The sequence below is a fragment of the Balaenoptera physalus genome (genome assembly GCF_965194825.1).
Source record: "Balaenoptera physalus genome assembly, chromosome: 9".
In the NCBI taxonomy this organism is placed as follows: Eukaryota; Metazoa; Chordata; class Mammalia; order Artiodactyla; family Balaenopteridae; genus Balaenoptera; species Balaenoptera physalus.
Genome location: NC_138888.1, coordinates 58,689,220 through 58,704,132, shown reverse-complemented (window position 1 = coordinate 58,704,132; position 14,913 = coordinate 58,689,220). Strand labels below are relative to the sequence as shown.

The 14,913-nt window shown below is 39.3% G+C and overlaps 1 protein-coding gene across 9 annotated transcripts in view; it reads right to left on the bottom strand.

Moving 5' to 3' along the window:
• Positions 1–14,913, bottom strand: part of SIM1 (SIM bHLH transcription factor 1) — a 94,771-nt gene continuing 79,858 nt past the window's right edge. For 8 of the 9 annotated variants that reach the window (XM_082475192.1, XM_082475186.1, XM_082475190.1 and 5 more), the window contains 2 exons: positions 7,545–7,947; positions 2–5,478 (listed from right to left, as the gene is read on the bottom strand). In XM_082475192.1, the coding sequence (XP_082331318.1) occupies positions 4,748–5,478; positions 7,545–7,947 (1,134 nt within the window). In that variant the 3' untranslated portion in view covers positions 2–4,747. Of the gene's footprint in view, positions 5,479–7,544; positions 7,948–14,913 lie in introns of all 9 variants that reach the window. The other variant, XM_082475194.1, reaches the window with a different exon arrangement.

Below are 14,913 nucleotides of genomic sequence, written 5' to 3'. Positions count from 1 at the left end.
AAATAATTATAAATGGGAACACTTTGCAAGATATCATTGACATAGCTAATATTTTCTACTTTACATTCCAAAGTAAAAGTTCAAATTACAGATTTATACTATGATATCACTAAAAACTATACATTGCAAGATGGTATTTGAAATATTGGCAATCAGTATCTTCTTTCACAAATATAATCCTTTTATAACATGTCAGTCAAAAAACAAACATAAAATATTTTATCTTTTTTTGAAGTGCCTACTCGTATGTTTCGTTTTTTGAAATATTTCCCTTTGGGGAAAAATATTGGAGAAAAGTTACAGTACTTCTAAAATTTTTTCCATGCCAATTTCATTTCTTTTGAAACGTAAACACACCAGGGTTGTTGGGTGCAAATGCAACTGTGATTAAATGTGCTCCGGATCAGCAAATTAGGACAAACTATATAGGCTTATGAAAGCAAATTCCCATGCAGCAAAACTGTAATAAATAAAATGATAAATGTTTGGTTTAAATTATCAATTAGGATTTCTTATGTGAACCATCAGTTTTTAAGGAGCACAGCAGAATAGAACTTTGTTACTTGTTTTACAATTGCTTGTGTGTGTGTGCATGTGTGTGTGTGTGTGTGTGTGTATACTAGACATACACACAGCCTTTCTGCATACCGTCCTAGAAAAGGAACTCTGAGCAAACCCTATTTGGATATGAGCACAATCTCACTTTTTGAGTTCAGCATTACCCGTACAACTCTTGTGCACAAGAAATGAGCCCCACACAGAAATTTCTCCCAAGAATATTTTCTAGGCATGTGTCCATAGCTGTTCTGTCATTCATCTGAGGTTTAGAATGAAAATGAATGTTTTATCCACAATGCATTTCCCAGGAAGGACTAACCAATTGATTTTGCTGTCTTATAGTCAAATTCCTATTCACAAAAGCTGACACTGACATGAAAGTTGAATCACTTATTTGGAGAACCAGAGGATTCACATTCATTATTAAGTCATTCAGAAAACAGGATGTGTCTTTCTGTCCTGTAATTTGAGTGAATGAAGGAACCAAATCTGGGCACTCAAACTTTTTAAATCAGAGTACATTGAAGCATAAGCTATTCTGCTGGGCAAGGTAAGTGACCCCAAAATGGCCAAATCCTCAGTTTTCCAATCAGCATTGACTGTCATTTCCAAATACTACCAGTACTAATTAGAATTGCACTGAATAGTTTAGTAACAACCAGCTCTTAAAAGAAAGCAAGAGAGCTGTAAAATATATCTGTATTCAGAAGGTCTCTTTAGCTGTAGTGTCTTCTATCAAACTTATTTGGTCTAGGTCTTGGGAAAAAAATCTTTTCGTTTCATTTTAAAATATCTATGCATATTTTCCAAATGATCTTTTATTGAATTGATCCTCATCCCCCATTCAAAAGACAAGAAAATGAAGCATATTATCCTTTTTTTAGAAGAGCCCATTAAAGCCTAGTTTAAGTGGGATTCTCTGCCCAGAAGCAGCATGTGGCAGCAGGGTGTACAGAGAATTAAGAATAGCACCCCATGGAAATATTCTAGTCCTATAAAATATAATCAAAAAAGAATAAATGAGTTTTATGTATAATACTGAAGGCAAATCATTTATTGCATCCTGTCTCATACTGAATGTCACACCAGCCCTGTGTTGTATTATCCTAAATCAGGCAATTACAGTTTAGAAAAAGCTAGCCCATTATATTCAGCACAGTATGTCAAAAAACCTGTGTGACACACCTAAATGTCCGAACTGTAGTGATTGTGACATTAATATTATGCATCCAAAAATAATACATCAAATCTGTATATTCTCAATAATAGTTTTAACTAAATTTTCCCAAGGAAGATGGGGAAATATTCATTTATTTCTTTGGTCATCCAAATTTTTAAATTAGGTAGGGCAGACAGGTAAAATGGGAAACAAAGATACTCCTACTATTACTAGAAAGCATGAGGTTTGCATCATCTAATGAATGGTTACACATTGTTCTAATAATTGGATATAACACATTTTTATGAATCCCCAAAGTGATATAAAAATCATACTTCTCTATTTCAGTCAATTCTCAGCATTTAGCAAAGTTATGGAAATCAAGTATTAAAACTAAAGCCAATTTAAGTTTAATTTTAAATGGGAACATACATATACATATATAGGCATTATATGTAATGTAATAAAGCTGCTACCATAAAATTATTGACACATAAATTAAATAGGTTGTGTTTGAAACTGGATCAATCTACCAAAAATTTAATCAAGATGAATCAATTAATTCAGTTAATTCTGTCTTCACTTAAAAATATTGGTCATACCATTTTAAAGAGCATTATTCCTTCTGACTACTCCCTAATTGTAGAGTTCATAATTTATTTCTTTCATCAGTTAACTATCTTCCATAGAAAAATCCCACTGAAATTACTTTGACAGTGTTTTCTTTCATATCAATTCATTTTCTTGATCCTTAAGATTCCATTTCTTTTATACCATCTGTCCTTGACATTTTTGGTAGAATGTGTATCCATTAGTAAAACCCATCTGTGTAGATTTCCTTTCCAAAATGCACCATATTCTTGAGATATCTGTGCCTTTGAACCATTTGTCCATCTACAGAATTCTGCAAAAACTTTAGCATTCCTAAAACCTTACTTCATGTTGCAAATTGATCAAAAATCCATTTTAAGTGTCCCAGGGTTTTCCATAAATACTTTTGCTTGTATAGTTCAAATTTTAGTTTTTATTGTTCTTTTAACATTTTTGAAAGTATATATGATAACCACTAACTTTCTCACTCACGTGCACCTTTTTCATTTATAGCACAAATGTTGCTGTCATACCCAAGAGCTATTTACTTAATTTTATGTAGCCTCCTTTCTCACAGACAATCAACCCAGTATTCATCTCTCAGATTACCATCATTCAGATTGTCACCTGCCTCTGGACTGCCAAATAATTGTGTTAAATGATGAAAATATAGAACCAATCCCTGAGTGTTCAATGTCATGTTCTGTCTTCAAAATGTAAGTTCTAATACCTCCCTCCCCCCTTCCCTATGGCAAGAGTTTCAGGCATGGGACTCCTAGGAAATATTTTCTATAAAATTTCTCTAATCACTTATGTCACTTTGCTTTGATTACTGGAGAATGATGCATTAAATAAATATTACATATTTTTCTTCTCCCTCATCAGTTTCTACCATCTATATCTCGGCTGAACTAGAAAGTTGATTGTAACTATAATATGCCTAAAAGAGCCCATGCACCTGCTTAAGTTTCAAAGCATCTAGACCTCTGTATGAGTGCCGGTAAGCCAGAATGATGAGCCTTGACAACTCACAGCAGAGAGATAACTGGTTAACAAGTTCAGTACTGCTGCATGAACGAACCACAGAACCTTGGAACTTTAGAGCTGCCATACGGATAAAGAAATTGGGGCCCAGGTGTGGTCAGTGATACATCAGTGCTCCCAAAATAAGTTACAGGCAGGGTCAAACTGGAACTCAGAGATCTCGGCATCTAGTCTGCTGGTCTTTCTACTGTATCACATGAACTTAAGACCAAGTTTGTTTTTGCTGTTTACAAACGATATGGAAAAATGAACGCTTTGCCTGTTCCTTCAGTCAGAGTACTACTCGTACCCTTCTAACCACTTGTCTGTCAGCCTAGGCTTTTATCTTAGACTCTCTCCTGAGGCTTTCCACATGTCACATTTGCACATCTGTGCTTTGAAATGTGTTCAAACACTTACACTGCTGTCATGTAGCACTTCACTGGTTTCCCTTAGTTTTTTTTTTTTGTGGTTTTTTTTTTGCACTTATCAGCCTTTTTTTCCTGGTGAATTAGTTTGAATTTTTATTTGGTTAGTTTTACAAGCCCCAAGTATGTTGATTACATATGCTGACCCTGAAATGATTTGTTTTGAGATATCATTTCATTTTTCTCTGCCTCTGGCCTTTCCATCTCTACTAATCTATTTCCAGTTGGGCACACCAGGCTTTTGATGTGTGTCCCAATATCCCAGTGTTTTTACTTAGAAAAACCCTTACTGCTATGTCAGTGTGATCCTGTTCTTTGTCTAACTCAAAAGTAAGGTGAAAAATCACCACTTCCTGATTTCTTATAATGGATGCCATGTGAAAACTCATTCTTGTATCATATCCAGAACCATTTCCCTAATTTATGCCTGAACCAAATGAGCTGGATGGTTGAAACCACAAAGAAGAAACCAGTTTACAAGATATATCTCTTTCTTAGTTATTTTGGGAATGGAAATTTCTTTAAGATGCTTAATGTGCTAGGGTTAAGGAAACTTACCCATTTGGGGTATATTTATGGTATATAGTCTATATTTCCATACGTAAAGTATATATAGCAGTTTGTGGATAGTGGTCTGTGTGTATGAAGTTCACTGTATCATCATAATGATTGTTGTCATCCATCGGTCCTTTCATGTGATATATATGCTCACGTAATCTACACAAGTATTTTTCAATTCAAAATTTATCTATTCTGGTTCCCATATAAATAGAGGGGCAATTTGTGTATTCACTTTAGCTCCATTATCTGTGTATAACCCTGAATGCCAGTGCTGTTATCTTTGATTTCACAAGAACACATGTCAAATACCCAGTAACTTAAATTATCCACTCTAACAATCTGTGGCATTGTAAATGTTGGTAATGGGGCATTAAATGATAAATATGTTTCAGAGATCCTTAAAGAACAAAATATTTTAGAAAAAACATCAGCTTCCATTGGTTATTATAACAGATGTTCCCTTGTGTCCTTGTGCTGGATCCGGCTGCATCCTTAGATGGGAAGTTACATCAAAGTGTGAGCCATTACAGCCCAAGGAATAGTTTCTAATGGTTTCGCTATCATATAAGTGCTCCAGGGCGTATCCAGTTAATGTGTAAGCATGCTTATCAAAATACTGCCGGTGAGAGCCAAAGCAGTTTGGAGAGATGGCAGGATGGTCTCCTGCCGTCTGATGAGGAGACATATCCGAATGTAGGTAGTCTTTAGCTAGGATCAAACTGGATTTGGAAATGCGATCCGAATTGGGACTACTTATCCGCGACAGTGCTGTGGGACTGTTGTCGTAGTCATTTTCGCGGGGGCTCAGCATCTTTCCCTCTCTCTGCTGGATGTGGTCACATGGTGAAGTGTTGGCAAGAGCAGAGCTGTGGCAGACTTCGCCTGTCGTTGGGGGCTGCTGGTAGTTTGCAAAACAGAGGGAGTGTTTTTTCCCAGCTCCATTAATGGAAGCCAGTTGGTCTGGGGGGGCTTTCCTCAGCTGCAACCTGTTCTCTTCTTCTTTAATCATTTGCTGGGTGGCTCTGATCAGAGTTTCGATTTTGCTAGGTTCATGTGGGCTACTTTGATACTGCTCAGTGCGATATCGGTCACCTGATTCGCTGGCAGACCCAGGGTCTGGAGAACTGACCACACTATCTTCATCCCAATGACCTCGCCCTAGAAATTAGAAAAAGTAAAAAGTAAGTGGTCTCAAAAATCACCCCCAGTACTGTAAGTGTATTTCTTTTTCCTATTAAAAGAACCTTATATTTTTCAATTTTAATATATGCACCGATATTTGAAACAGACACAGGCTCACATGACAGAGTGTCAACATATTGTCCTGGAATTCATAGTTCTCAGTGGCTTTCAAGTGCAGATGAAGTTTATAACAAGTGTTCTAGAAGGTAAACCTTGTTCGTGGGTTGTGAATGCCAATTAGCAAGACAGTAAAGTATGTTTATACTTGTCCACGGATGCACATCCCTGGACGTGTCTGACTGTAAATAATAAAAGAAAAATACATAGGATTTGGTTTATGTTATTGTCTAGAGAAGTGTTATGTTGAAGTGATGCTTAGATAATGCTTTCCATTGGGTTTGAGGAAGATGATGATATAGGCTGGACTAGTTTCTCAATTCCAACTAAATCACCTAAAATGTTAAAATTGCTACATGTTTCTTAAGTAGAGTTACAATAAAGCTCTACATTAGTTATTAAACTATTTGAAGGTTTAAAATATGTATACATGTTCATATATATATGTGTGTGTGTATATGTGTGCATGGAGATATATATATATATATATTTATATATAGTTCCAATTAAAAATATAAATATTGCCTTCTCAAATCCAGTGGTTAAAAAAATCTGTTTCACACATAATCGTACAGTAACCCTGATATTGCTTCTGAAATAAGAATAAATATTTTAAATGTTAATAACAACTTGTTCTGAACCAAGGAGAGAGATCTAATATGGAGGCAAAGTGCATCTAAAATATTATTCCATAAATTACGTTATTCTCAAAACAGTCTGAAGTCAATATAAAAAGAGAGAAGAGAAACAGAAAGGGACATATGAAAGCTGTAAACTGCTTAATGCAACAGAGAAGCCCGGGATCACACTAGTCATTGCTTTCCTTTTCCCTTTTCTTCTCACTTTATTTCTAATATCTTCCTCCTGACCATGTGGGTTAAGGCAGGATTTTCACTTCACTCCATTCTTGGGTAAGCAATTGCCCTTTGCCCTGGGTTTTCATTCCCAGGCTACCAAACTAGAGAAATTCAAAATAAAGGCAGAAAAATAGAAAGCAAAAACGGAAACAAAGCACAACCATTCACAGAAAACAGTAAGTGCCTAGGTGGTATGTGCAGGAGACTTCTACGTGTGAGAACAACAGCGTCTAGCACATTTCTTATCCTAGAGACACAGCAAGAAGAGTAATAGCACAGCCATTGGATCAATCTTAGTGTCACTGACTTTTAAGAAAATGGGAAGGGTTTCCAAGACCTGCCTGGACCTAAGCTTGGAATGGACAGAATGAGCTCTCCTTGACCAGTTTACATTGAAATGGACAAAGAAGAGCATTAATAACACTAGAGGCTTTAACTGCAGCGCCCATTTCTGTGTGTTTGTAGAGCCGTGTAATAATCCCAAGGTGAAAATCCCCATGGGTCCCACACCTCACTCCATCCTCAACTCAAAGAGGATACTGTGGGTTGCCATATGATGGGAGAAGGGGACAGTTACTGGCATTTAATGCCCAGAGGACCAGGGAGGTTAAAACACCTGTGACATGAGTGATCGGCCATGGAACAAAGGCAGGCCTCCCCAACACGCCAATAGTGCCCTCATTGAGAAACCCTGCTAGATGAGCCCCAAACTACTCCGGTCCACATTTGAAGGGTGAGAATGCAGAAGAAAATAATACACAAGAAATTTAAATGCATACATACTACAAGTTCAATAGACTTAACAATTCACTTTAATTTCTTTACTTTCTTTTTTCTTGATGTTAAAATGTGAATCATGTTTACTCGCCTGTCCAAAACAAATGTATTTAGCAACATTAATACACTTCAAAAGAGTGGATTTGGTTCTTAAAATCCCATTGGTTAGAGTTTCTGATTTGTAAATTCAAGAAGAAAACCATTGGGTGGGGGGATCACTCCAGGGTCAAAGCTAGACTATGATAAACCTGCCCAGGGGCGCAACGCTGGGGTCGCTGGAGCCGCCCTTACCGTGGATCCTGTGGACCGAGGCGATGTGAGGCATGCTGCTCTCATAGGCTTCTCTGCTTTCCGGGGAGGCCTTGGTCAGGGGCAAGGCTGCGCGAGAGCCCCACCAGGGCTCCCTCCCCGCCTGCGGCGCTCCCAGGAAGTACCTGCCTGCCTCACAGCGGCCGCCCTCGCAGGCCTGGGTGTGGAAATGCCTCTCCTCCACCAGCCTGGAGGGGTCGAGCGCGAAGCCGTAGCAGAGAGAGCCGCGTTCCGAGAACTGCCTGTAGGCGCACGACGCGTCGTGCTGAGAGCCCGGCCGGTCCGCGGGGTCCAGCAGCTGCGGGGAGGCCGCGTCTGTCAGCGGACTGCCGCCCCACTGGCTGTCGTGATCAGATTCAGATCTTTCCGCGGGAAATCCCGAGTACTGAAACCGAGAGGGTGAGAAAAGTACATTTCAAAAGAAAGAAAGAAAGAAAAAGGCCCCAAGGTCTGAAAGCACCCTTAAGGTCATATTGGGCTTAAGGCACCAAAATAAGACTCTAGCACCACGCTGGACACCCCTGACTTGGATCACCTAGTCAATCATGGTACTGAAAAAGATAATCCTTGTGGCTGCTGGAAGGAGGAGATAAAACTAATAATAACAAACATGCACTGAACTAAATGCCAGGCACTGTTGGAGGTACTTCCTGTGAATTACTCCGCATAATTCTTACAAGCGCTTAAGTGGAGATATTAGTAACCCATTATATGGATAGGCAAGCTAAGGCCCTAAGAGCAGAGATGATTTGCCCAAGACCACAGGGTGAGCAGGTGGCAGAGCAACGATTCAAACCCAAGTTCTCCATCACTACACAAATGGTACTGCCAAAGGGAGAGTCCAAGAGAGCACCATATTTTATTCCTACTGACTTTTCACATTTTTTCTTACTTAAAAAGCAATACAAAAATAAGATTGAAGGCTTCGCACTGGACCGTTAGCTCTCTGAGGGCCATGCTGGATACATGGCAAGGTAGTGAATAAATGCTTAACTTAATTCAGTCTCAGTGTGACTTTGGAAAAGTCTTGCCCCATATAAGCTAGGCATGTTCACTAGGATGTGTTTCTCGCTTTCTAAAGTGAAACTTCAAATATGCACAGGTTTGTCAGGACAACACAGCTGCAGGCTGTTGTTGGAATCATGCTGCTCACCTGTTGCCAGAGTATTTGGTCAGGTGCTTGAAAGAAAACATAAAAGGCTCTGAGGACCTCCCTAGGAGGTACGCTCAGTTTGAAGTTCCTCAAGAGCCACTAAAATCAGTAATATAATCATTTCTACCAGTTTTTGGTTACTCAATGCCAAACACAATTCTAGGTACCATAGAGAGTTTACCTGCTATAATAATAATAGATGTCATTTATTGGGAACTTACTGTGTGCCCAGCAATATGCCAACTACTCACTGTATATTATATCAATGAATCCTTATAACCATCTGGACAGTAACATAGCTCCATTTTATAGATGAGGACACTGCATCACTGAGTTTTAATAAGATGCCACAGCCATCCCACAGTCTATCTGGTCTCAAAGCCTGCACTCTAAACCACAGTTTTACACTTGAGAGAAAATACTGGTAAGGAAGAGAGGAGAAAAAAAAGTGTCAACATTAGAGAGATTTCCAGAAAAGTGGCAGGAACTGCTTTACAGTCTCAGGAACCAAAATATAAATCCAAATCCATTCTACATTCTCTTTCTTACCCCCAAGAAGAAAGAGGGACAGGCACATGTGGTGGTGAGAAAGGGAGGAGGGAGAGGAGAAATTCCCAGGCTCCATTGTTCTTCACCTGTCACACACTAGTTGAGCAAATTTGACCCATGATGAGACCGTCACAGGACAAGGCAAACTCTCCCCTTCCTACTAGCCCCACCCTGAACAGGAGGAAGAATCCCCAGCTCTGCCCAACTCAGTGCAAACAGGCAGCTCCTCCGAGGGTCCCTTGCAGCCAGGGAGATGAGGTACAAGGTTCCTCTGGGGCAACTCCAAAGTACACTGATAAATACAGCATGCTCAGGACAGAGTTCCAGTCAATTCCAGGTTCAAGACTTTTCCACGACCATTTCTAATATTGCTTTAATTATTTTCCAAATGTACGTATGGACTATCAGCATATTGCATCAAGAAAAAAACCCAGAAAATATAACTTCTTTCCCGCAGGCCTGTAGGATGGACGCATCGAGGCACCCCAAGCTCCATTTCTCCACCTCACACCTCCACCTGCCATCTGCCTTTTCTCTCCGTGAACACCAGCCTCTCTTTTCATAAGATGCCACCTTCACTTTCACCAAGCGGGGGTTGCCACCCTCTCTCCTTATTGAGTGGGGACCGAAGTGCTATCCATTTGCCCTTTTGGTAGCACCATCCATGTGCTTGCCTAGGAAAAATTCAGATCATCAGTGCTATTCCACGCTAGGAATTGCCCAGACTCTGCTTGTTTTTATACAAGTATAAACCAGACCTATTTCTGAAGTACTCCAGTCAAGACTTTTGAGCCCTGTTGAGAGGGGGAAAAGCCTTCCCTGAGTGTACATGGGAGAGCGCTATTGGCGCAGCAGAGAAGAACATTCTGTCCTTCGCTGACAAAGAAAATTCAACATGAGGCAACCCTGGCGTACCTGAGGTACACATTTCAAGAGCATGCAAAGAAGAATTTGACAGATAAGCCTCCTGTCGATAATCAGGAAACCACAGCAGCAAGGGCACTGCCCTTCAAGCGGGCAGAAGTTGGGTGGTTCAGTTAGACCAAGCCCTCCCTCTGCTTTAGAGGTACGGAGGAAAAGCCTAGCCGTAAACCTTTGTTTTTTAAGAGAAGGCCTGTAAACCTGAACCTGTGTGCACCATCAAAACTGTGAGCTGCGGACTTCCCCGGCGGTCCAGTGGTTAAGACTCCGTGTTTCCATTGCAGGGGGCATGGGTTTGATCCTTGGTCAGGGAACTAAGATCCTACATGCCACATGGCACAGCCAAAACAAAAAAACAAAAAACAAACCTATGGGCCACGTCCACCCTTTAAAACAGACCACACTCTGTTAACACTACCACCTCATAATTTGACCTGAAATAGTTCAAGTGTTCATTAAGTATTTGAGAAATGAGAGAGGGCAGAAAGGAAGGAAGGCAGCCAGGCAATATATGCAGCGTGTGAATGAATGCTGCATGTGAAGCCTCCCGGTCTCCCTTGCACCTGCGTTTGCTACTTAACGACATGTACAGTCGTGGGCCAGTGATTTAATTTCTTTTGTCCCAACAGGAAAATGGTCATGATGATACTTAACCTACCAAAGCCTGAACCAGAGTTGGGACCATTTAATGGAAGAGGCACAAGGGACAGGGAGCCAAGAGGACTTGGTTCCAGGGCCATCCTTGCTAGTAACTCTCAGGGAAACCTCAGGAAAATTGCTTTACCTTTCTTAGCCTCAGCTGTAGAATGACATAGAGGGTTAGATTAGTCCTTCTTGAACTTTTCTTTCAGCTCTAATATTCTATATGATATAATAATTGTTATCCTTTCTAGTGTTGAAACATATGATCCCTATGCCTATCCCTATATTGCACTTATTTAAAGTAGATAATTAGTTAGAACTATAATCCAAGACCAAGAATTTTTATTGTCATGATTATAAGAGAAAGGTTATGATGTCAGTTATAATTTTACTATAATGTCAATTTTCCCCCAAGTATCCCATTATGACACAAGTTTTATAGGGATTATGAGGTCTTTTGGTCAATAAATCATTCCATTCTAGAGGCTTCTGAGCAGGAAGGATAATGGCATCCATTTGAATCTGAATCTCTTCACACATCTTCCCCCAAGAAACACTAAGTTCATCACGGAGCACTGATTAAATCACACGTGACTCATGTTATCAGCATTACTAGGAGGCAGGGAATATGCCAAAGTTCAAATTACTTATAAGTTAAAAAAAAAGAAAAAAGAAAGTCCAACAGCAGCTTCTATGAGCCTGTGGGTACAGAGAGTAGGGTACCGAGATGTTTAAGAGACTATGTGAAAAAGAGAGAGAGAGATTAGGACATAGGCAAAATGAAGACAGTCATCCTCAGAAAGAAAAAGCACAAGTGAATGCCAAAATATGAAGACAAGCCAATATTTACTGGCTCATAGTACTGGCCACAGGAAAGGGACTCAAAATCAAGCAAAATCCAAAGTGGCAGCCTCAGACAAGTGTCATTTCCATAAAAGAAGACTAGCATCTAGAATGTATAAAGAACTCCCCAAACTCAACAATAAAAAACTAAAATGTGCACAAGACATGAAGACACATTTCACCCAATAGGTAAAGAGATGACAAATAGCCACATGAAAAGATGCTCAACATCATTAGCAATTAGGGAAATGGAAAATTCAAACCACAATGAAATATCACCACATACCTATTAAACTGGCTAAAATAAAAAATAGTGACAATACCAAGTACTGACAATGATGAAGGAAAACTGGCTCACTCATGCGTTGCTGGTAGGAACGTAAAATGGCATAGCCCCTCTGGAAAACAGCTTAGCACTTTCTAAAAAACCTAAATGTGCAACTACTGTATGCAATCCTGGAAACTTTTTCCAGAGAAATGAAAATTATACTCATATAAAAACCTATAGGGACTTCCCTGGTGGCGCAGTGGTTAAGAATCTGCCTGCCAATGCAGGGGACACGGGTTCGAGCCCTGGTCTGGGAACATCCCACATGCCGTGGAGCAATGAAGCCCGTGCGCCACAACTACTGAGCCTGCGCTCTAGAGCCCGCGAGCCACAACTACTGAAGCCTGTGCACCTAGAGCCTGTGCTCTGCAACAAGAGAAGCCACCGCAGTGAGGAGCTCACGCACGGCAATGAAGAGTAGCCCCCGCTCGCCACAACTAGAGAAAACCCACGTGCAGCAACGAAGACCCAACACAGCCAAAAATAAATAAATAAATAAATAAATAAATAAATAAATTTATTAAAAAAAAAACAAAAACCTATACATGAATGTCTATAACAACATGTATTCCCACTTCCAGGTCCTCTTTAACTGTTCCCTTTCTTTTTAAAATTATTATTATTATTATTATTTATTTATTTATTATTTATTTTTGGTTGCATTGGGTCTTGTGCTGAGCGTGGGCTTTCTCTAGTTGTGGCGAGTGGGGGCTACTCTTTGTTGTGGTGCGCGGGCTTCTTATTACAGTGGCTTCTCTTGCTGTGGAGCATGGGCTCTAGGTGCACGGGTTTCAGTAGTTGTGGCACACTGGCTCAGTAGTTGTGGCTTGTGGGCTCTAGAGCACAGGCTCAGTAGTTGTGGCGCACAGGCTTAGTTGCTCCACGGCATGTGGGATCTTCCCGGACAAGGGCTCGAACCTGTGTCCCCTGCATTGGCAGGCGGGTTCTTAACCATTGCGCCACCAGGGAAGCCCAAAATTATTTTTAATTGTGGTAAAATACACATAACATAAAACTTTCAATCTTACCCATTTTTGTGGCATTAAGTATATCCACATTCCTGTGCAACCATCACCACCACCCATCTCCAAAACTCTTTATCTTGCAAAACTGACTCTCTACTCGTTAAACAATAACTCCCCATTTTCTCCAGCACCTAGAAACCACCAAGCTGCTTTCTGTCCTTCTGATGCTGATGTCTTCCTGACAGAGGAAAAACAAACGAGCCCCACGAACCTCCAACCTGGCTTGGTGTTGGGGGTTTCCAGAACCTAACCACCTCAGAGATCTTTCTGAAACTCTCATCTAATCATGTCATTCTCTTGCTTAAAAACTTTCTTCTTTTTTTCTGTCTTTCTGTCTATGCATCAAATAGCATGGCGATACCACCTACATAAAGCTGAAACTATAGGAGATACAAGGAGAAATATCCTAATAATAAGAGACTAAGACACCAGTCTCAGTATAAGACAAATAAAGTAGGTTAAAAAAACAAAAAACAGAAAACAAAAAAAGCTACAGAAGACTTAAAAAACAAAATCATAAATGTTATGGCTATATATCAAACTTGATATATAAATATAATAAAGAATAATAATAAAGAATAAACCTCAGCATACATGACTAATCATCAAAATTGATCAAATATTAGGTTACAAAGAAAATTTCAGTAAATTTCACCAAGTAGAAATATTATAAACAACACTCTCTGACCACAATGAATAACAAATAGAAATTAAGAACAATTAAATAAACAAAAAAACCCAAAAAACCCTTCCACCTGAAAAAAAACAAAACTATTAACTTCTGGGGAAAATAGGCAAATAAACCATAAACTACAGAATTTCCAGGAAAAGGATAATGAAAATACTATATATCTGGATTTATGGGATATATAGCTTTAGATACCTAAATCAATAAAAATGAAAGAATAAAACTAAATTCAATTCTCATTCAAAAGCTAGAAAAATAGCAAAAGAAACTAAAAGAAAGCACAAGGAAAAATGGTCAAAAGACATAAACAGACGATTCACAAAAAATATTAAAATAGCCTTAAACATATGAAAAGATGTTTAACTTTTGAATAAGATAAATGCAAATTAAAACACTGAGATACTATTTCTTAACCATCAGATTAGCACACATTCAAAAGCTCGACAACATGTTGTTTGGCAGAGTGTGGAGAACGAGGTACTCCCTCCCATGCATCGGTGGTGGAAATGAAAACTGATACAGCCGCTATGGAGGGGAATTTGGCAACAGCTAACAAAAATGGCAGTTTCCCGCTTCTAAGAAACCATTACACCAGGCAATCTACATGGAAGTAGTAAGGTGTCGTTAAAGAGGCATCATACATGGAACCTATTATAAGATGGTTCAGAAGAAATAAATAATGAGGGCAGATGGGAAAAGACACAGAGAATATGATAAAGCAAATATGGCAAAATGTTAAGCCCTGATGAACCTAGGTTTAGTAGGCAAAAATACTTTATTGTTCTTGCAACTTTTCTTTATGTATAAAATCTTTTTTTTTTTCTTGGCCGTGCCACATGGCTTGCAGGATCTTAGTTCCCCAACCAGGGATGGAACCCAGGCCCTGGCAGTGAAAGCACCAAGTCCCAACCACTGGAATGCCAAGGAATTCCCTCAAAGTACGTGTTTTAAAATAAAAAATCCTACATAGCAAACATATCTTATTTTTATAGAATGATTAGGGAAAAGGCTATTTTTGTAAAAACATTTTTTTCTGAAGAAATAGAGACATGCTCTGATAAAGCTATAATTTAATTACGTATCTTTGTTTTCATTACTGATGATTGATATTTTGTGCATAAAAAATGTAATTTTAAGTTATCAACTAGGGATTCCAGTAGAAACAGCACTGAACTCAAATATGGGAGGACCCTGATCTATTA